Source organism: Leucoraja erinacea, chromosome 16, assembly GCF_028641065.1.
Source record: "Leucoraja erinacea ecotype New England chromosome 16, Leri_hhj_1, whole genome shotgun sequence".
Taxonomy (NCBI): domain Eukaryota; kingdom Metazoa; phylum Chordata; class Chondrichthyes; order Rajiformes; family Rajidae; genus Leucoraja; species Leucoraja erinaceus.
This window is the reverse complement of record NC_073392.1, coordinates 35,753,718-35,774,794: the sequence shown is the minus strand read 5'-3', so window position 1 is coordinate 35,774,794 and position 21,077 is coordinate 35,753,718. Positions and strand designations below refer to the sequence as shown.

Genomic DNA, 21,077 nt, shown 5'->3' with positions numbered 1-21,077 from the left:
TCTCAGATCCCAGTGAAAGTGGCTACGGTACTGTTTCATATCAGACTGGAAAATGATAACCAAGAAGTACATGTTGCATTCTTAATGGGAAAGGCCAGAGTGGCACCATTGAAACAAATGACAATTCCCAGAATAGAACTTACTGCCGTAGTCTTAGCTGTTAAAGTTGACATATTGCTGCAAAAAGAACTACAGCTTCAACTGGAAAAATCTATCTTCTGGACTGATGGTACTACGGTGCTTAAATACTTCAACAATGAGAACAAACGTTTCTTGACATTTGTAGCAAACAGAATCTCTTTTGTATTGGGAGCTACTAATGTTTCACAATGGAAATATGTTAACACAAAGGAAAATCCTGCGGATGAAGCTTCTAGAGGACTAACAGCAGACCGCTTCTTAAGCAATAAGAGATAGATCAATGGACCAGAGTTTCTCTGTAAACCAGACAGAAAATGGCCAAAGCTTAAGCTGAGATTTGAAATCTCTGCTAATGATCCAGAAATTAAACAAAACCTTTAATTGCACTGCTGGAAGTAGATACCTGAGCAGCTAATCCTGGAGATGTAGCAGGAAAATGTAATGAAGATATGCAGGTGCAACGTGGCCCAGAGAGTCAAGGCAAACGTGCATTTCACAAACATTACGTTCTATAAATACACGCTGCACTATCACCAAGATAACATCCTCCACTTACTGTTTTTAATACATAAATATCAGTCCATTGATAACCTATTATATCCATCACAGGTGCTGCTCATACCTCAGATTTAAAAAAACATCCTATGCTTTCTTTGCATGTGTGCTGAAAGTCTCCAATTCTCATGGATCTCTCCGTGACCATATCACTTGAACTGCCGATTTTGTAACTTCCTCAACACAGTAAAATCCTGCGAGAATTTACAGGAAACATATTAGGCCCTTGACCCCAAATTGGCCCAAAAGCACAGGATTATCAATCGATTTCAGCAGCATATGAACATTAGAAAACGAGTCAGCCATTGGACAGAAGATAAAATTCTTCATTGGTTAGTATTAAGTATTAACAGTTAACTGAAGTGTTGCCAACCAAATTGGCATGCAACAGTTTTAAGGAGTATTAACAGGCAACAGCCCTTTAACAATCTACGGAGAACATGTTTCATCTTTATCAATATGCTAGTGTGTGCTAAAGAGAGACTAAAATGGTTTTGCAGGTTCTAACCTCAGAAATCGTTAGTTCGTTAGCAACTAAAGTGCCCAGAAAACACAATCCTCAGAAACCCAAAGACATGTTGGTTAAATTAGTTAATTAATTTGTAAATCATGTCAGAAAGTGAATCTAAGGAATGCAAAGTGAGATTGAGGGAGATAGAAGAGGCAAAAAACGTAAAATCTTTGACACAATAATAATATTAAGAAATGAAACTGTACATTGGTAAAAGTAAATTTTCACTGCCAGTAATGTAATCAGACTGCAATTACAACTAACCACCACAAGAATAACTCACATTGAATCAGATAAGCCTTAACTTTGGTCCATAGAACTGGCAGTAAGTACGATAATTCCACACCCTTCCTTCTGCTAAATAGCATGTCCTTAGTAAGATACTCGTACAGCAGGTTTAACGGAGCAGGGCATCTCCATGTCTAGCATCACAAGCACAGACATCAGGGGTTGATATTTGCTTTACATTTCAATAATAGTGAATTCCAAAGATATCTGTGCTTCACACTCCCAGCACCCACACGGACAAAATCCAGGCCAATATTTTTCAGGTCAGTATGGATCAATTTTACAAGAACTCACTTCTGATTGAATGTTCACAACAAAAAAAATCAATTTAAACAAAATGTAAGTAATACTGCATCCACGTACTTACATTTGCCACCATAACCACCACAATTGCAATGCACAATAACTAGTTTAGTTTAGTTGTCTTTCCGCTAACCAGTCAGCGGAAAGACAATACATGATTACAATCAAGCTATTCCCAGTGTACATGATAAAGGGATTAATGTGAATAATGTTTAGTACAAAGATATCCCGTAAAGTTCTTCAAAAGTAGTACGAGGGTCTTAAATGAGGTAGATGGTAGTTAAAGACTGCTCTCTAATTGAAGACTGCTCTCCAATGGTTGGGTGTGAAAATGCCCGATGGGAGAAGGGAGAAGGGAGAGCAGGGTGTGATCTTGATTATGATCATCCTTGATTATGCTGCTGGCCTTCCCGAGGCTGCGTGAGGTATAAATGAAGTCAATGGAAGAGGGGTTGGTTTGTGTGATGGTCTGGGCTGCGTCCACAATTCTCTGCAATTTCTATGGAGCATCTGCAGAAGTTGGTGAGAGTGTAGGGGACATGCCAAACTTCCTAAACCTTCTAAGGAAGTAGAGGCGTTGGTGTGCTTTCTCTCAATGTTCATTGCTTCAATATGGGTGATCTAGGAGAAGTTGTTTGTGATATTCAACCCTTGGAATTTGAAGTTTTCAACCATCTCTACTTCGGTGCCGTCAATGCAAACTGGGGTATGTGTTCCATTTGCCTTCTTGACATTGAGAGAAAGGTTGTTGTCTCAACATCAGGACACAAGGTTCTCGATCTCCTTCCTATACTCCGTCTCATCATTATTTGATATCCGGCCCACAATGGTGGCCTCGACTACGAATTTGTAAATAGAATTACATTAGTACATGGCTGCAGAGCCTTGGGTGAACGAGTAGTAAAAAAGGGGCTGAGAACGCATCCTTGCAGAGCCCCAGCATTGAGGATTATCGCGATGGATGATTTGTCCCCTATCCTCACTGATTGAGGTCTGTTGGTCAGGAAGTAAAGAAAGTAGGCAGTAATGGTGGAAGGAAAAAGTGTTAATATTTCTGACTGAAGGCCTTTGTCAGAACAGGAATGACCAAAAAAAAGTTTGTAGTTGCAGAGAAAATGAGGTAGAAATGGCTGAGACAAAGGAAGTATCTCTGACACGTTGGTCATCAGCTTTGAAAAAAGCCACTGGTTGCTAGACTAAGAGGAGCATTTAGAGAAAAAACAATGGAAAAGTCATGTGAAACTGAGAACGTGTGTTGGGTGAGGAATGATTGGTGAGTTTGCACTAAAGTGGGTAGTATTGTGGATGGCAAAGATGATTATCAAAGGTTACAGCGGGATCGTGATCAGTTGAACAAGTGGGCTGAGGAATGGTTAATGGTTAATGCAGAAAAAAGGTGTATTTTGGGATGTCTAACCAGGGTCAGATTCAGATTCAGATTCAGATTCAATTTTAATTGTAATTGTCAGTGTACAGTACAGAGACAACGAAATGCATTTAGCATCTCCCTTGAAGAGCGACATAGCAAACGATTTGAATAAAAAAATAAATAATAAGTGTCCGGGGGGGGGGGGGGGGGGTGATTGGCAGTCACCGAGGTACGTTGTTTAGTAGAGTGACAGCCGCCGGAAAGAAGCTGTTCCTCGACCTGCTGGTTCGGCAACGGAGAGACCTGTAGCGCCTCCCGGATGGTAGGAGGGTAAACAGTCCATGGTTGGGGTGAGAGCAGTCCTTGGCGATGCTGAGCGCCCTCCGCAGACAGCGCTTGCTTTGGACAGACTCAATGGAGGGGAACGTGGAACCGGTGATGCGTTGGGCGATTTTCACCACCCTCTGCAGTGCCTTCCGGTCGGAGACAGAGCAGTTGCCATACCATACTGTGATGCAGTTGGTAAGGATGCTCTCGATGGTGCAACGGTAGAAGTTCACCAGGATCTGAGGAGACAGATGTCGGCCGACATAGTGAATGGCAGGGCTCTGAGGAGTGTTGTAGCGCAGAGGGATCTTGAAATGCAGGTACATAGTTCCTTGAAAGTGGCGTCACAGGTAGATAAGGTGGTCAAAAAGGCTTTCCGCACATTGGCCTTGATCAGCCACAATAACCATTAGTACAAGTACACCGGTTGCATCGTGGCTCGGTTCGGCAACTTGAACGCCCTGGAGAGGAAAAGACTACAAAAAGTAGTAAACACTGCCCAGCCCTTCATCGGCTCTGACCTCCCTTCCATCGAGGGGATTTATCGCAGTCGCTGCCTCAAAAAGGCTGGCAGCATCATTAAGGACCCACATCAACCTGGCCACACACTCATCACCCCGCTACCTTCAGGTAGAAGGTACAGGAGCCTGAAGACTGCAACGACCAGGTTTAGGAATAGTTACTTCCCCACAGCCATCAGGTTATTAAACTTGGCTCGGACAAAACTCTGAACATTAATAACCCGTTATCTGTTATTTGCACTTTATCAGTTTATTTATTCATGTGTGTATTTACGTATATAATGGTATATGGACACACTGATCTGTTCTGTAGTCATGCTTACTATGTTCTGTTGTGCTGAAGCAAAGCAAGAATTTCATTGTCCTATCAGGGACACATGACAATAAACTCTCCTGAATCTTGAATTTTGAACCTTCCTGTTCATCGTGGTGTGTGTCTGTATCACATTGGCTTTGCACCATGTGAATTTCACTCAGACAGTGCTCCACCCGCTTGCCCTGTCCCCCGCCTGCATAACTGGCTGGTGAAGGAAGCGATGTGTGTATGTATTCCACTCCGACAGTCACCGTTCCAGTCGCCGTTTTTTCAGCGACCTGCTACGACTTGAAAAATCGCCTAAGTGAGACAGGCCCATTAGGAAGTTCAGCATATCACCTACAACTCTCACCAACTTCTCCAGATGAACGATAGAAAGCATTTTATCAGGATGCATCACAGCTTGGTTTGGGAACAGCACCATCCAAGACATTGCAGCGAATTGTGGATGCAGCCCAGACCAACACACAAAGCAACCTCCCTTCTATTGACTCCATTTATACCTCAATCTGTCTCGGCAAGGGCAGCTTCATAATCTAGAATGAGTCGCACCCTGGCCACACCCTCTTTCCCCCTCTCCCATCAGGCAAAAGGTATAAAAGTGTGAAAATGCACACTTCCATATTCAGGGCAAGTTCCTTCACAGCTGTTGTCAGGCAACTGAATCATCCTACCACAACCAGAGAGCAGTGCTGAACTACTATCTACCTCTTTGGGGCCCTCGGACTATCCTTGATTAATCTTTGCTGGCTTTACCTTGCACTAAATGTTATTCCCTTATCATGTATCTATACACTGTAAATGGGTCGATTGTAATCATGTATTGTTTTTCTGCTGACTGGGTAGCACACAACAAAAGCTTTTCACTGTACCTCGGTACACGTGACAATAAACTAAACTAAACTGGTACTTTGTTCCAAGGTATTGGTGACAGTATGCAATTCCTCAAGTGCAAGTTTAGCAGATGGATTCGAGAAAAAGTCAGATACAGCTCTTGGGGCTGACAGAATCAAGGGATATGGGGAGAAAGCAATAACGGGCTACTGATTTTGGATGATCAGCCACGATCATATTGAACGGTGGTGCTGGCTCGAAGGGTGGAGTGACCTACTCGTGCACCTATCTTCCATGTTTCTATCAGCATAGGGTGGGATATAGACTGCTGTCAGGTTAGCCAAAATGAATTCCTGCGGCAGATAGCAGGGAGGACACTTCATTGTAAGATATTCCAGATCACGGGAGCAGGATAACATTATACCGATAATTGGGCAGGGGAGGGGGACTGAGTAGATGAGAAGCATGGGAGGATAACTGAAATTAGAGAATTCAATGTTCATGCAGTTGATCATAAGATCATAAGCGATAGGAGCAGAATTAGGCCATTCGGCCCATCAAGTCTACTCCGCCATTCAATCATGGCTGATCTATCTCAACCTCCTTACCCTTTTCTCCTGCCTTCTCCCCATAACCCTTGACACCCTTGAGTTGAGTTGTGGCCTGACCAAGCGTGTGAAGTAGCAGTGTGCCCACAGCAATAAGAACCAATTTTCTTCTTATCGAGTCCACGCACAAGATTAGAAGTAGTTCAGTTGGAGCTGAACACACTTCTCGGCATCTGCATACAATGGTGTTTGTCTTGCGCTTCTTGTGCTTCTTGTGCGTGGTGGTGGAAAGATTGCTGGAAACAGGGCCGCGACGGGACCGCTCTTTCCTTGACCCCAGTAACCAATAACATATGGTGGAACTGAAAAAGCAAATGGCTCAATTGCATGATATTGCACAGGCTGGAAAAGTTGCAAAAAAATGTTCATATCTCTCTAGTTAAAAATAAAAGAGCAGGAAGGTAAAATAAAACAGAATGCTGGAGTAACTCAGCAGGTCAGGCAACAAATCTGGAGAAGATGGATAGGTGACGTTTCAGATCAAGACACTTCTTCAGACTCTGAAATCGAGATAGAGTTGCTTATAAAAATGGTTTGAGTCTGAAGAAGGGTCCTAACCCGATATGACACCTATCTATGTTGTCCAGAGATGCTGCCTAACCCAATGTGTTATTCCAGCATTTTGCGTATTTTTTTCATAAACCAGCATCTGCAGTTCCTTGTTTGTAAGGAGCATGAAGGTACATTCCCAAAAGACGGCCAGTTAGATTAGATTGCAGATTTGGCAACTAAGTAAAAACATTAGCAACAACAGTTTTGAAGAGAGGCCAGACTGACAGACAAATTACCTCTGAATGTTACCTGTGGAAATATGAAAGTCTCCAAATTCCTGAGGGACTGTCATATCTGTCATTCTGAGCGAGCCCTCTCATTGAACTCCTAAACCAGTACAGTAGCATATGTCATGTGCTTTCTGAGATTAACCATGGTAATGGTTCATTAAATAGTCATTTCTGTACAAAAAAACAAAAAGTCTGGATGAATATCACAAGTCAGCCAGCATCTGTGGAGGGAATGGACAGATGATGTTTCATGCTGGAACCCTTCCTCGTGTTTTTTGTGTTCATTTCCATGGCCTGGAATTGTTTGGAGGAAGATAAACATTTTGGATAATTTATAATTTTGAATTAATTTAGTTAATTTAAATGCATTCAATTAATTTGACATACTGATATTTTAATTATTTTTAATTATTTAAAAATAAGCATTTGAAATTATTAATTTTTAACACTATTTAAATGTTTTCAATTTAGTTTTAGAGATACAGCGCGGAAACAGGCCCTTCGGCCCACCGAGTCCGTGCCAGCCAGCGATCCCCGCATATTAACGCTATCCTACACACACACACTAGGGACAATTTACACATACACCAAGATAATTAACCCACATACCTGTACGTCTTTGGAGGAAACCGAAGGTCTCAGAGAAAACCCACGCAGTGATGGGGAGAACGTTCAAACTCCGTACAAACAGCACCCGTAGTCGGGATCAAACACGGGTCTCCAGTGTTGCAAGCGCTGTAAGGCATCAACTCTACCGCTGTGCCACTGTGCCGCCCTGTCACACCTTTACTATATTTTGACAATTCCGCATGCCTCGGCTGGCTATCAAAAGCTTTCTGGAAGGTTGCCTTATTTTTTCAGTAGTAAATCCTTCCACTGCACAATGTCTCACTAAGAGTTGGCATGGGTTTCATGGGTACCAGTGGAATAAAACATTCCATAAGCTGTATGTTGTGTAATGTGGATCCAGCTATGGTTATAAGATGCATGAGATACTAAAAATTAATTCCCATAGAAAGCCAGTTACCTTTTTAAAATTATAAAGGTTTCTTATAGATTAAAGAAAAGTTCCTTCTTATTGGAAAATTGGTTATAATTTATCAGTATTTTAAAAGAATTGCCAAATAGACAATAGACAATAGGTGCAGGAGTAGGCCATTCAGCCCTTCGAGCCAACATTCAATGTGATCATGGCTGATCATCCACAATCAGTACCCAGTTCCTGCCTTCTCCCCAGATCCCCTGACTCTGCTATTTTTAAGAGCCCTATCTAGCTCTCTCTTGAAAGCATCCAGAGAACCTGCCTCCACCGCCCTCTGAGGAAGAGAATTCCACAAACTTACCACTCTCTGTGAGAAAAAGTGTTTCCTCTTCTCCGTTCTAAATGGCTTACTACTTATTCTTAAACTGTGGCCCCTGGTTCTGGACTCCCCCAACATCGGGAACATGTTTCCTGCCTCTAGCTTGCCCAAGCCCTTAACAACCTTATATGTTTCAATGAGATCTCCTCGCATCCCTCTAAACTCCAGAGTGTACAAGCACAGCTGCTCCATTCTCTCAGCATACGACAATCCCGCCATCCCGGGAATTAACCTTGTCAACCTACGCTGCACTCCCTCAATAGCAAGAATGTCCTTCCTCAAATTAGGGGACCAAAACTGCACACAATACTCCAGGTGTGGTCTCACTAGGGCTCTGAACAACTGCAGAAGGACCTCTTTGCTCCAATATTCGATTCCTCTTGTTATAAAGGCCAACATGCCATTTGCTTTCTTCACTGCCTGCTGTACCTGCATGCTTACTTTCATAGACTGATGTACAAAGACCCCCAGATCCCGTTGTACTTCCCCTTTTCCCAACTTGACGCCATTTAGATAGTAATCTGCCTTCCTGTTTTTGCTACCAAAGTGGATAACCTCACATTTATCTGCATTAAACTTCATCTGCCATGCATCTGCCCACTCCCCCAACCAGTCCAAGTCACCTTGCATTCTCATAGCATCCTCCTCAAAGTTCACACTGCCACCCAGCTTTGTGTCATCTGCAAATTTACTAATGTTACTTTGAAATTGAGGAGTTAAAGTAAATTGCTGTAATGCTTTAGTTCACAGCAATTTACGTGCCGATATTTCATGTACATATCATTAAAGGCTAATGAACTAATTTGGTAGTTTCTGCAATAATTCAATGGCTATTTAACTGCACACACTTTTAACTTTATTTAAAATATGATCGGGAGAATGCATTGCACATGTTGACAAGTCTAGCATCCTCCAAATTCAATATTATGTGCAAAAACATTTCCCTGTGATACCACAGGAGGAAAAATATGTAAAAGGTACAAACTAATGGAAATGCCAATAGTCACCATAATTTTGTATAATCCGTCAGTGGAAGTTGTTTTAGGCAGAAATTGCATGTCAGTTTAAAAATATTACTGTTTCTGCTGTGATTCAGTTTCAATAATCACTATATACAAAATATATACTGAGCAAGATACGATTCTTAACCATATTTTTAAAAAAATACTAAAAAGATTCTTCAGGCATTAATTTTGCCAATAATTGATTTGTTGTTAACATTTTATTTTCAACTTTACTAAAAAGAAAAGCACAAATTTACCAATTCTATTGACAGTGAGCATAATTTCCCAGTGAAAATTGTGAATCTTTTGAAAATAAAAATAATAATTGTGGATTGCGCTGAATGAATCAATGCAACCAAACAAAATCTGCAAACAATATTTCAAGTATACTTATGGCATCCTATACCTGTCTGAAAGAAGATACCAGTGGATTAAGGCAACTTCACTGAAACTCTCAAAGACAGCTACTGTATTAGTAAAGTTAAAATTATGATAAACTTCAATTACACTTTTCGAAGGAACTATAGACTATTCTGTTTAATGTCTGTTAAGGGCCTGTCCCACTGTACAAGGTAATTCAAGAGCTCTCCCGAGTTTAAAAAAAAAATCAAACTCGTGGTAAGCACGTAGAATATACGTCGGAGCGGGTACGTCGGGGCTCGGGACATTTCTTAGCGGCTCGTAACGCTAACGACAGGTACTCGGTAAACGCAGTAAGTTTGTGAAGACTCGTGAAGATTTTTCAAAATTTTGCAAAATGTCCACGAGAGCCCCAAGTACCTACAAGCGGCTATTACCGTAATTCTCCGAGTTCGAATCAGGGGAAACTCGGGAGAACTCTTGAATTAGCTCGTGCAGTGGGACAGGCCCATTACATGCTTTTGAAACATCACCTATCCATGTTCTCCAAAGATGCTGCCTGTGCCAGCATTTATTCCAGCATTTTGTGTATATCTTTGATATCAACCAGCATCTGCCGTTCTTTTTTATTACATAAGCAGTACTTCAGCTTAAACTATGGCAATTACTCATAGTGCTATTTATTTGATAGACAATAGACAATAGACAGTAGATGCAGGATTTGGCCATTCGGCCCTTCGAGCCAGCATTGCCATTCAATGTGATCATGGCTGATCATCCCCAATCAGTACTCCGTTCCTGCCTTCTCCCCATATCCTCTGACTCCGCTATCTTTAAGAGCCCTATCTAGCTCTAAGGCTTACCCCTTATTCTTAAACTGTGGCCCCTGGTTCTGGACTCCCCAACATCCTAACTATGAAAATATACCCAGAACAATAAATTTAAACAGCGGGTGATTGAAGATTTTGTCTGTGAAATAAACTTAACTTATAAGCATCAATTATCATATTTGGACTATCACAAGCAGAGTCCAATTTAGTAACAATGTTCCTAAAATACAGTTATTTAAGTAAAAATATGGAAACACGTCAGCTATTATGAGGTAAAATTCCAGATATGACTTCAATCGTTCACTTCATGTTGCAGAGTAGTCTAAACTAAAAATATAATTGTCAACATTATGAACAGCTATATCTTTCCACTCTAAGGGCCCTGGAATGAAGAATGTTACTGATTTTTGTTTCAAATCCCATTTCACCTACCTGGTCCCGTTTCCTTGTAAAAATTGAAATGTCAAGATAAAGAACGCACATGGCTAAGTCTGTCAGTTCACCAGAGAACACTGATGATGCATTGGAGAAAATCATTTAAGTGTCACTCTCTGGAAGTGTCAGATCTATAGGAAGTTTTCTTCAAACGGTACAAATACTTGAAACATCAAGAACTAGGCCTACGATTTCTTATTTGAGGCGGGCGTGATGATCTGGCCAATATTATATTTAAAAATGGACCAAAACATTCCCATGGCAAGTTTCACACAACATGACGAGCGCCAAATAACACCCGGAGAAACTTTCCTTGCTGGTGATCAACGTATCTAAAGGTATTCAATCAGGTTCTTTTCAAACTCTCTCTGTCCAACCCCAAATGATTGAAACAAAATAAAAACTTCGCCGACTCAAAATAAAACTTACAGGAGTTAGTTAAATGAATATTAAGCAGTTACCAGCACCAAGACTCTTTGTGCTTTTAAAAACTCAAGGATAACAAGGAATTAGAAGACGTCAATATAGGCTTGCTGGCATTTTTCATAAGTTACACGTGGAAATACTATAAATAAATGCCGAGTAAAAATGTCAATATTGACACCAGGCCCACTTATTCTATCAATTTAAACAAAAGCGGGAATCGTTCCCTCGGGGCAGTTGGCGCAGATAATTCGGGTAAAGCTGCTGGAAAATAGTGCAGTACTTCGATGGGAAAAAATGGGGGGAAGTGTCCTTTACTTTTAAAACAGATGATAAATATGTCGGCACTGGGGATGGGTGGCGTGGGCCCGTTCTTGGGCAGATTTCAAGGATCACTGGTCACAAACAAAACAGGGGAAACACCTCGTCGGCGGCTTGAGGAGGAACCCCGGGGCAGACGCTGCGAGAAGGCCACTAATTCCACAATGACAGCAGGCGGCTTCTGTCACCCAAACCAACCCCAGCCGCCTGCACTGCCGCTTGCTCCCCTCACGCCGCGCTTCTTGTCAGCTACCCCCCCACAAATAACCCCCCAAAACCCCAGCCCTCCTCTCCCTTCACCACCGACATCGCCAGCCCTCGCCCCGGAGATGTGCTCCCCTCTCCTCCCGCCAAACTGCCTCTCCCAGCCCAGCCCGCCGCCGCACTCGACACACGGCGGGGACAAGCAGAGGAGAAGCGAGAAGGTGAAAAATCTGCCTTTTACCTGCCGTGGAACCAGTCCTTGCACGCATCGCATTCGATCATAAAGCGGGTTACGTCGTAGGGCAGGCGGCAGATGCAGTAGACTGGTACAGCCGCCATGTTAGCTGGCTCCAGCTGGACAAGCGCCTTCTTCCTGCTCAACAAATTCCCCCGCAGCTTTCCTCTTCCTCTGTGTGAGTGTGTGTGTGTGTGTATGTGTGTCTGCGATGCCGGCTGAGCGCTCACAATGACGAGCGGGCTTTCTCTTGTATCTCTCCAGTCCCAGCACACTCTCGCACAGCCGCGCTGCTCAAGTTGGTCACATCGTGTCTACGCTGCGGCTGCGGGCACAATGCGCTGGGCGGCCGCCGCCGCCGCCGCCTGACAGTTGCCTACTGTACCGAGCAGACTGTACCCTTTCATTGCTAAATTACGTCAGGCAGCCAGTGGCTGGCGGAGCTTTCATAGCCTGCCCGGGCTACAATGTAACAGCGGCCTGTTCAGCAACTCCCCGAGCAACGCCGTCCATACCAAACTTCAAAGACGGGCTAGGAAGGGGACACAAGTACACCTTTTGCCCCACTTGTCGCAAGCGCTGGTGTTTGCACTGTTCCTGTACATATACAACCTCGTCCATTGCACGGGCCTCTTTGCAAAGCTTTTTTTTAATGGGTTTATAGAAGCAAATGTAAACGTTTAAAAAATAGTGCAAGACAAAAAAATAGAAGTTATATTCAGAAAACGTTGCAAGAACAGGTTACCCTGCTATAGATTCCTCTGTTTAGTAGAATTACTTTATAAAGTGCGTTCCAGAATGAATACATTTGAAAAATAGATCTCCCAGAAAGTATTTATGATATATGATACAGTTACATGATTTAGATACATACTAAAGACTCATGAGATAACGTGAGCGTTAAAGGTATTCTTGATGCTTGTACTTCACAGATAACCCAGGCTAACTTTCTACCCCAATTGTAAAGTATTCAGAAGGAGATAAATGGATTATTGGAGAATATATATAAAAAAGAATAAATAGTTGATGACACGTTTAAAGTGTGTTTACAATGAGAGAATTATTACAGTTTCACAGAAGTAAAATCATGTTTACCTCGCACAGTTCTGCCCTGTGTGAGTCTTCCCATGAGTGAGATCTGTGTTGGTCAGATTCATATGTGTGTGCAGACCTTTCTCTTAGAAATATGAGTGTTTACAGCTCACCCCCTCCATGAGCACCTTCAGCAACAGACTGGTTCCACCAAGATGCAGCAAAGAATGCCACAGGGAATCCTTTTACCCTGTGGCTATCAAACTGTACAACTCCTCCCCCTTCAGTTGTGGGGTAGACTGACTCTCCACCACCCCCCTTCTCCCCCCAATCTTTGCACTGCCCCTATCCTGAACTTTACACTCGTCACTTTAATTTAATGTGTCATGTATCTTGCTGTGTTTTATGACTATTGGCAGACCAATTTCCCTCCTAGGATTCTTATAGAAACTTACAAAATTCTTAAGGGGTTGGACAGGCTAGATGCAGGAAGATTATTCCTGATGTTGGGGAAGTCCAGAGCAAGGGGTCACAGTTTAAGGATAAGAGGGAAGTCTTTTAGGACCGAAATTAGAAAATCATTTTTTACACAGAGAGTGGTGAATCTGTGGAATTCTCTGCCACAGAAGGTAGTTGAGGCCAGTTCATTGGGTATATTTAAGAGGGAGTTAGATGTGGCTAAAGGGATCAGGGGGTATGGAGAGAAGGCAGGTATGGGATACTGAGTTGGATGATCAGCCATGATCATATTGAATGGTGGTGCTGGGCCAAAGGGCCGAATGGCCTACTCCTGCACCTATTTTCTATGTTTCTATGATAAATAACGTTCTGTCGAATCGTAAACATCAAAGTGAGACCACAATGTTGGTGATGTCGCATTTTGAATATTGTATTGCTTTGGACATCCAATGCTAGGAAGGATGTCATTAAACTGGAAAGAGTGCACAGAATGTTTACAAGGATGTTGCCAGGACTTGAGAGCTTGAGCTTTTGGGAGAGACTGTGCAAGTTAGCACTTTATGCCTTGGAGTGCAGAAGGCTGAGTGGTGTCTGTAGAGGTTATAAAAGCATGACAGGGATTGATAGGATGAATGTATCTTTTACCCAGGGTCGGGGAATCTAGTACCAAAGGACATCGTTTTAAGGTGGGATGGGGAAATGGGAACCCGAAGAGCAACTTTTCACTCTGGGGTAAATGGAATTAGCTGTCGGAGGAGGTATTTGAGGCATGTACAACAACAACTTTTAAAATGCACTTGGAAAGTACACGGATATGAAATATTTAATAGGATGTGTGCCAAATATGCGCAAATGGGACTAGCTTAGACGGGGCAGGGACATGTTGGACTGAAGTGTCTGCTGCAATGTTATATGACTAAAATTGATTGGATGATACAGCATGAAAACAGGCCCCTCATCCCACAGTGTCCATGCCAACCAATAGTTCACAGTCGTTCTACATTATCTCATTTTTGCATCTATATATGTCACACACGTGGCAATCTACAGAGGACAACTAACCTACACACCTGCATGTCTATAGGATGTGGGAGGAACTTAAGCAACCAGAGGAAACCCATATGGTCACAGAGAGAACGTAAACTTTATACAGACAGGACCCAAGGTATATTGTAATTTGTATCTACACACTGTAATTGGCTTGATTGTAATCGTGTATTGTCTTTCCACTGACTGGTTAGCATGCAACAGGAGCTTTTCACTGTACCTCGGCACACATGACAATAAACTAAAGTGAAATTGGCATCGAGCCTGTGTATCTGCACAGTGAGGCAGCAGCTCTACCAGCTGTGCCATCGTGCCCCCTTGACAATCAAGAATATTGCTGTTATAGAAGACAAATGGCAGTCAGCAAATGAAAATGTAAAACAAAACTCTTAAATACTAAATCCATACAACTGAAAATCACACATAATGGGTCAGAAAAACATGTGAACTTTAGGATAGAATATGAGGCCTAGAAATGTTATTGTGCTACACACATTTTTCAGATATCGAAAGCAAAGATGCCATTTGCTATATTTGGACATATCTGGGAAATTATGAAATGTGATCATAACATATGATATGTTTTGGTGCTTGTTTAGAGCCTTTATGACTAAAAATAGCAGAATATTTTAATTTACAAAATGTGTTCATACTCTTTTTGAACTTCACAAAACCTTATCCCAATGAAGAAGAACTAGAGTATCATCACAGTTGTTGGTAATGCCATAGGCATTTTGTGCACAGCAACTTCCCACACAAGGTAAAATGATAATAACCAGATAATCTGATTGGTACATTGATTGAGGGAATGCACGGTTCTACAATACTACCCTGGTCTTTTTAAAAACAAGTGCCAGGACCTTTTATGTCGAGACTCATAGAGTGTGATACAGTGTGGACACAGGCCCTTCGGCCCAACCTGCCCACACTGGTCAGCATGTCCCAGCTACACTCGTCCCACCTGCCCACATTTGGCCCATATTTGGCCCAAACCTGTCCTATCTATGTATCTGTCTCACTGTTTCTTAAATGTTGGGATAGTCCCGGCCTCAACTGCCTCCTCTGGCAGCTTGCACCCACAACAAAAAGTTACATTTCAGATTCCTATTGAATATTTTCCCCTTCACCTTAAACCTATGTCCTCTGGTCCTCGATTCACCTATTCTGGGCAAGAGACTCTGTCTCATCTACCCGATCTATTCCTCTCATGATTTTATACACTTCTATAAGATCACCCCTCATCCTCCTGCGATCCAAGGAGCAGAGCCCGAGCCTACTTAACCTCCCGCAATAGCTCAGACCCTCTAGTTCTGGCAACATCCTCATAAAGTTAAGAGGGTAGTCAATGAATCAACGTCACCAATGGTGCAGCATCCCCTCATTATGCACATGCTCACCACCAGACTCCCCTTGGCGAGGCTCTTCCACATATTCGAGCTTCAGCATTCTTCAGTCAGTTGTCTCTCAATGTGTGTGTCCACTGCAACTTAATAAGTAAGCAATCCCATCTGCTGTTGAGGCATCATCTTCGGGATCTGATCGCCCTTGGTAAACACCCACACTTTTGTCACCAGCAACTTACAGAAATAAAGAATCCTCCCACAGCCAGTTTCTTTAGCGCTCAATTGTGTCAAACTTTGAACAGGACCTATCAGGGTCAGATCACGTTTTCTGTTTACCATTTACAGCATGTGAAATGCTGTATTACAGGCTAGCATTTATTGCCCAACCTTAATTCTCCTTCTGCTGAAGGTACATCCTCAGTGCTGTTAGTTAGGGAGCATCATAATTTCAATCTGGCTACAATAACGGAGTGGCAATATTTTTCCAAATCAGGCTGGTGGGCAAAATTTACAGGGTGTGACATTGACATGTAACTGTTACCCTTTTCTCTCTCTGTCCATTCCCTCCACAGATGCTGCCTGGACCATTGATTTTCTCCTGCAGATTGATCTTGCCTATTTCTATCTCGATGTGTTCTTGGAGGAAGGATCCGTGAGTTTGTTTACAACTGCTGCGCAGTTAATTGCAGTTCTGAGGAGGCACAGAAGCAGTAGATTAAAAAGAGAAAGGGGCTGTTTACAAATACTGAGCAGTTAATTTCAGAGTTGGAGGAATTTCCCCAGCAGTAGATTTAAAAGAGAAAGGAACAGTTTGATTGACTCATTGGGAGACACAGCAACCCATAAAAAGAAGGTAAGGTGCAATGGAGTGTCCAATTGACAGTGGCTGTGTGGAGTGGGGGTGTGTGTAGAGGGTGTATGTGGAGTGGTGGTGTGTAGTGTGGGGGTGTGTGTAGGAGAGGGGTGTGTAGCGGGGGTGTGTGTAGAGGGTGTATGTGGAGTGGGGGTGTGTAGTGTGGGGGTGTGTGTAGGAGAGGGGTGTGTAGTGGGGGTGTGTGTAGAGGGGGTGAGTGGAGTGGGGGTTTGTGTAGCAGGCACGTGCCATCAGGGTAGGCAAGGTAGGCACTGCCTACCCTGACTAAAATTATAAAATGGTAATTATTAAATATAAATAGTAAAGGCATGGGAGAGTTATGCCTACCTAGGAGAAGATCTGTTAGGTAGGCATAATTCTCCCGTGCCTTTCATCCGCAATGCTTGTAACACGCGAAAGTCTGTGCAGCTGACGTGCCGTTGACGCTGCTTGAAGCTCAAAGGGAGTTGAAGGCAGCTGAAATTCTGCCTTTGCAGTGTGGACTGCGTACTGCACATGCGCAGCGCAAGTTTCTTCGCGGGTTTTTCAAACATGGATTGTCCTTATCTTAATAGTATTTTAGGAAAAAAAGAGAGAAGAATGGAGTTCGGGTACAAATAATACAGTAAGCAAATTTATTTGAGCTATATGTTTTTAAATACCGTATTTCCCGGCAATGAAGATGCTATTTCAAGAACGATGTTGCTATACCGAGGGATAGCCAAGTCTCGCCCAGGGTAAAGTTGTGGGGAGGGCAGGAGCGTTGAGAAGGAGGGCGTCGGGGATCATGCTAGTACCTCTCTCACTCAGGTGTGGAGCCACCGCATTGTGGCCGGGTAAGGAAGTAGCTCGGGCGCTGCCAGCGGCCGCCGGGAGCAAACAGCGGACCCAGCTGCCACCTAAGCACCTTCTGCCAGCCAGCTCACCTCGGGCAGTGCTCTCCGGCTGAAAACCTTAAATTGCAACAGATCAAGGAACCAATTGAGGTTACTCGGCTGTCGGAATGTAAGGATTTGCGGGAAGCGGCTGACATGAGTGAGGCCGGCGAGCGGCAGGAGAGAGGTTTTCAGCCAGAGAGCACTGCCAGAGGTGAGCGGGCCGGCAGGCGCTGAGGTCCTGGTGGCCGGTTCCGATGTCCGGTCCCGTCCGGCTTCCGCAGCCACCCGAGCTGCTTCCCCCCCCCCCCCCCCCCCCCCCCCCCCCCCGGCCACAATGCGGTGGCTCCATGCCTGGAGAGCCACTGCAACGGTGAGTGAGTAAGTTACTAGCATGATCCCTGACCCCCTCCTTCTCAACGCTCCTGCCCTCCCCGCAACTTTACCCCTGGCCAGACTCACCACACGCTGTGAAAGGAACTCTCCCCCCAATTGCTCCCTTGAACAAGTATTGTCATTCAATAAGATCACAACCGATTCAACATCCCGGTGTGCTCTCGTTTTTTCCACCATCTCTCCACCTGCCGTCACCCTCCACCCCCCATCCATTCAGTAATTCCAAATGAAGGAGATTTAGGCAAATTGAATTGTTACTTTCATTATTTTTATTTTTTTGAGCGTGAGAAATTCTATGTTCCACCAGCCTTCTTTCAAAATTTAGCAACTCAAAATGGGGGTGCCTATTCATTGCCGGGGAATACAGCACTTTATTAAGAGATATGGCTTTTGAAGACTTTATAAAAGTCGACTGGCAGTTTACGGAGAGGAGAACAATCTGTGCATGCGCGGTTTAAGATTTTTTTTGTGTTCTTGCTTTGGCTCAAGTGGGTAGAGCGAGAAGGCTAAGTAGTGTGTGGTGTCAAGGTCTGCAATTCTGTTTGTAACTCCTCATTGTAGGAAGGAACCACAGATGCTGGTTTACACCTCCTCCTGGGCCTCCTCCATTGTTGGTGAGGCCGAACGCAAATTGGAACAGCACCTCGTATTTTGCTTGGGCAGCTTACCCCCCAGCGGTATGAATATTGACTTCTCTAACTTCAAGTTACCCTTGCTTTCTCTCTCGCTTGATCCCTCCTCCATCCTCATTCTCCGACCAGTCTGACTGTCCCGCTGATTAAATTCTATCTTTGTATGCTTCATTGACAGATTCCCCCAGCCACATTTTCCTTGAGCTTTGTCCCCTTTGATACCTTGTATTCACACCTTATCCTTCCATACCTCTGTGTCTCCCACTCCCCTGACTCTCAGTCTCAAGAAGGGCCTCAACCTGAAACGTCATCCATTCCTTCTCTCCAGAGATGCTGCCTGTCCTGCTGTTTGTGTCTATCCTCAGTGTATTAGTGGCCTATGTGTAGTAGAGATGGCAGGTCGGGTTATGGAATGCTCCTCCTGCAGGTTGTGGGAAGTCCTGGAGATTTTCAGTCTCTCTAAGCACTACATCTGGGGGAGTTGTGTCCAGCTGCAGCTCCTTACAGCTGTGGTAGGGAACTAGAACTGCAGCTGGATGACCTTGGGCTGATCCAGGATGGTCAGAGTGTCGCAGAAAGGAGTTAGTGAGGCGGTCATTCATGCCTATGGTGCAGGGAGAGAATAGATGGGCGACCACCAGGAAAGGAAATAGGCAGAGAGTATCCCCTGTGGCCATTCCTCTCGACAACCGGGATATCCCTTCAGTCTATTTATCCTTTTAGTTTAGTCTAGTTTAGGTTTGTCGTACAGCAAGGAAACATGTCCTTCAGCCCAACCATCATCCTGTACATTAACACTATCCTACGCAATAGGAACAAATTTTGCAATTTTACCAAAGCCAATCAACCTACAAACCTACACTTTTTGGGAGTGTGGGAGAAAACCAGAGTACCCGGAGAAAAGCCACGTGCTCACATGGAGAACGTACAAACTCCGTACAGACAGCACGCGTTGTCAGGATCTCGTTGGTGCAGTAAGGCAGCAATTCTATCGCTGCGCCACTTTTCTATGTTATCCCACTTTCTCATCCACTACCTTCACACTAAGACCATTAATTTACAAACCCGCACATCTTTGGGATGTGGGAGCAAACTGGTGGGAGCACCCGGTGCAAACCTATGTAGTCATAGGAAGAACATGCAAACTCCACAGAGACAGCACCCGAGGTCAGGATCGAACCCGTGTCTCTGGTGCTGCGATATATTTTGTATACTGTTGGGGGAGATGATAGATCAGGGGAGAGCAGCAACAGCAGTTAGGTCTGTCCTGTCAGGCCTAGCTCGGAGGCATAGCTGGAAAGAGTGAATTCAGGCAGAGCAATAGTGTTGGGTTAAGAAATTAGACAGGAGATGCTGTGGCAATAGTCGAGACTCCAGGATGGTGTGTTGCCTCCTTGGATCCAGGCTCCAAATTATCGGCAGTTGCAGAACTTTCTCAAGGGGGAGGGCGAGCAGCCAGAAGTTGTTATGCTCATTGGTACAAATGACAGTTCATAAGACACAGGAGCAGAATCAGCCCATTCAGCCCATCAAGTCTGCTTCACCGTTCAATCGTGTCTGATCTATTTTTTTCATCTCAACCCCATTCTCCTGCCTTCTCCCCGTACACTTCACCACCCTCACTAATCAAGAACCTAACATTCACCATTTTAGAAATGCCCAATGACTTGGCCTGTACCGCTGGCAGTGGCAATAATTTCCACCAATTCACCACCCTGTGGCTAGCCTGTCACCGTGTTCCTTCATGTCTCCCTGCCTGTGCTTATTTTGAGGCTTATTCATCCTACCCTCTACCTTCCCATCACTCCTTCCAATTTCTGACCTACTACTTTGGTTCCCACTAACCTGCCTCTGTATATTGAACGCTTCTGACTAGACACTCGGTCAACTTCCCAGCAAGGATATTGGTCCCCTTCCATCTCAGAAGCAATCTGTGCCTCTTGGACAGGTCATCTCTGCTCCTGAAGAGATCCCAACAGTCTAAAAATCTGAATCCCTGCAGCTTGCACTAACTCCTGAGCCAGTCATTCATCTAGCCCATCTTCCTATTGCTACCCTCACCAGCACGTGGCACCGGGAGTAATCCGGCTCCCACTACTTTCGGGTCCTGGTTTTTAAACTTCCCCTAGTTCTCCATATTTCATCTCTTTTCCTACCCATGTAATTTGTACCAGCGTGCTGGGACCGCAACTATTTACAATATACATCAATGATTTAGATGAAGGGATTCAAAGTAACATTATCAAATTTTCAGATGACACAAAGCTGGGTGACAGTGTGAACTGTGAGGAGGGTGCTATGAGAATGCAGGGTGACTTGGACAGGTTGGGTGAGTGGACAGATGCATGGCAGATGCAGTTTAATGTGGATAAATGTGAGGTTATCCACTTTGGTAGCAAAAACAGGAAGGCAGATTATTATCTAAATGGTGTCAAGTTGGGAAAAGGAGAAGTACAATTGGATCTGGGGGTCTTTGTTCATCAGTCAATGAAAGTAAGCATGCAGGTACAGCAGGCAGTGAAGAAAGCCTTCTGCAGTTCTGCAGTCGTATAGGGCCTCAGTGAGACCACACCTGGATTATTGTGTGCAGTTTTGGTCCCTTAATTTGAGAAAGAACATTCTTGCTATTGAGGGAGTGCAGCGTAGGTTTACAAGGTTAATTCCCGGGATGGCGGGACTGTCATATGCTGAGAGAATGGATCGGCTGGGCTC

The 21,077-nt window shown here is 44.0% G+C and overlaps 1 protein-coding gene across 2 annotated transcripts in view; it reads right to left on the bottom strand.

Moving 5' to 3' along the window:
• The window catches only part of phf2 (PHD finger protein 2), a 129,092-nt gene extending 116,192 nt beyond the window's left edge, over positions 1–12,900 (bottom strand). Inside the window, exon 1 of one of the 2 annotated variants that reach the window (XM_055648169.1) lies at positions 12,824–12,900. In XM_055648169.1, coding sequence (XP_055504144.1) covers positions 12,824–12,885 — 62 coding nt within the window. In that variant the 5' untranslated portion in view covers positions 12,886–12,900. Of the gene's footprint in view, positions 1–11,734; positions 12,173–12,823 lie in introns of those variants that run through there. The other variant, XM_055648168.1, reaches the window with a different exon arrangement.
• Positions 12,901–21,077: the final 8,177 nt, after the last annotated feature.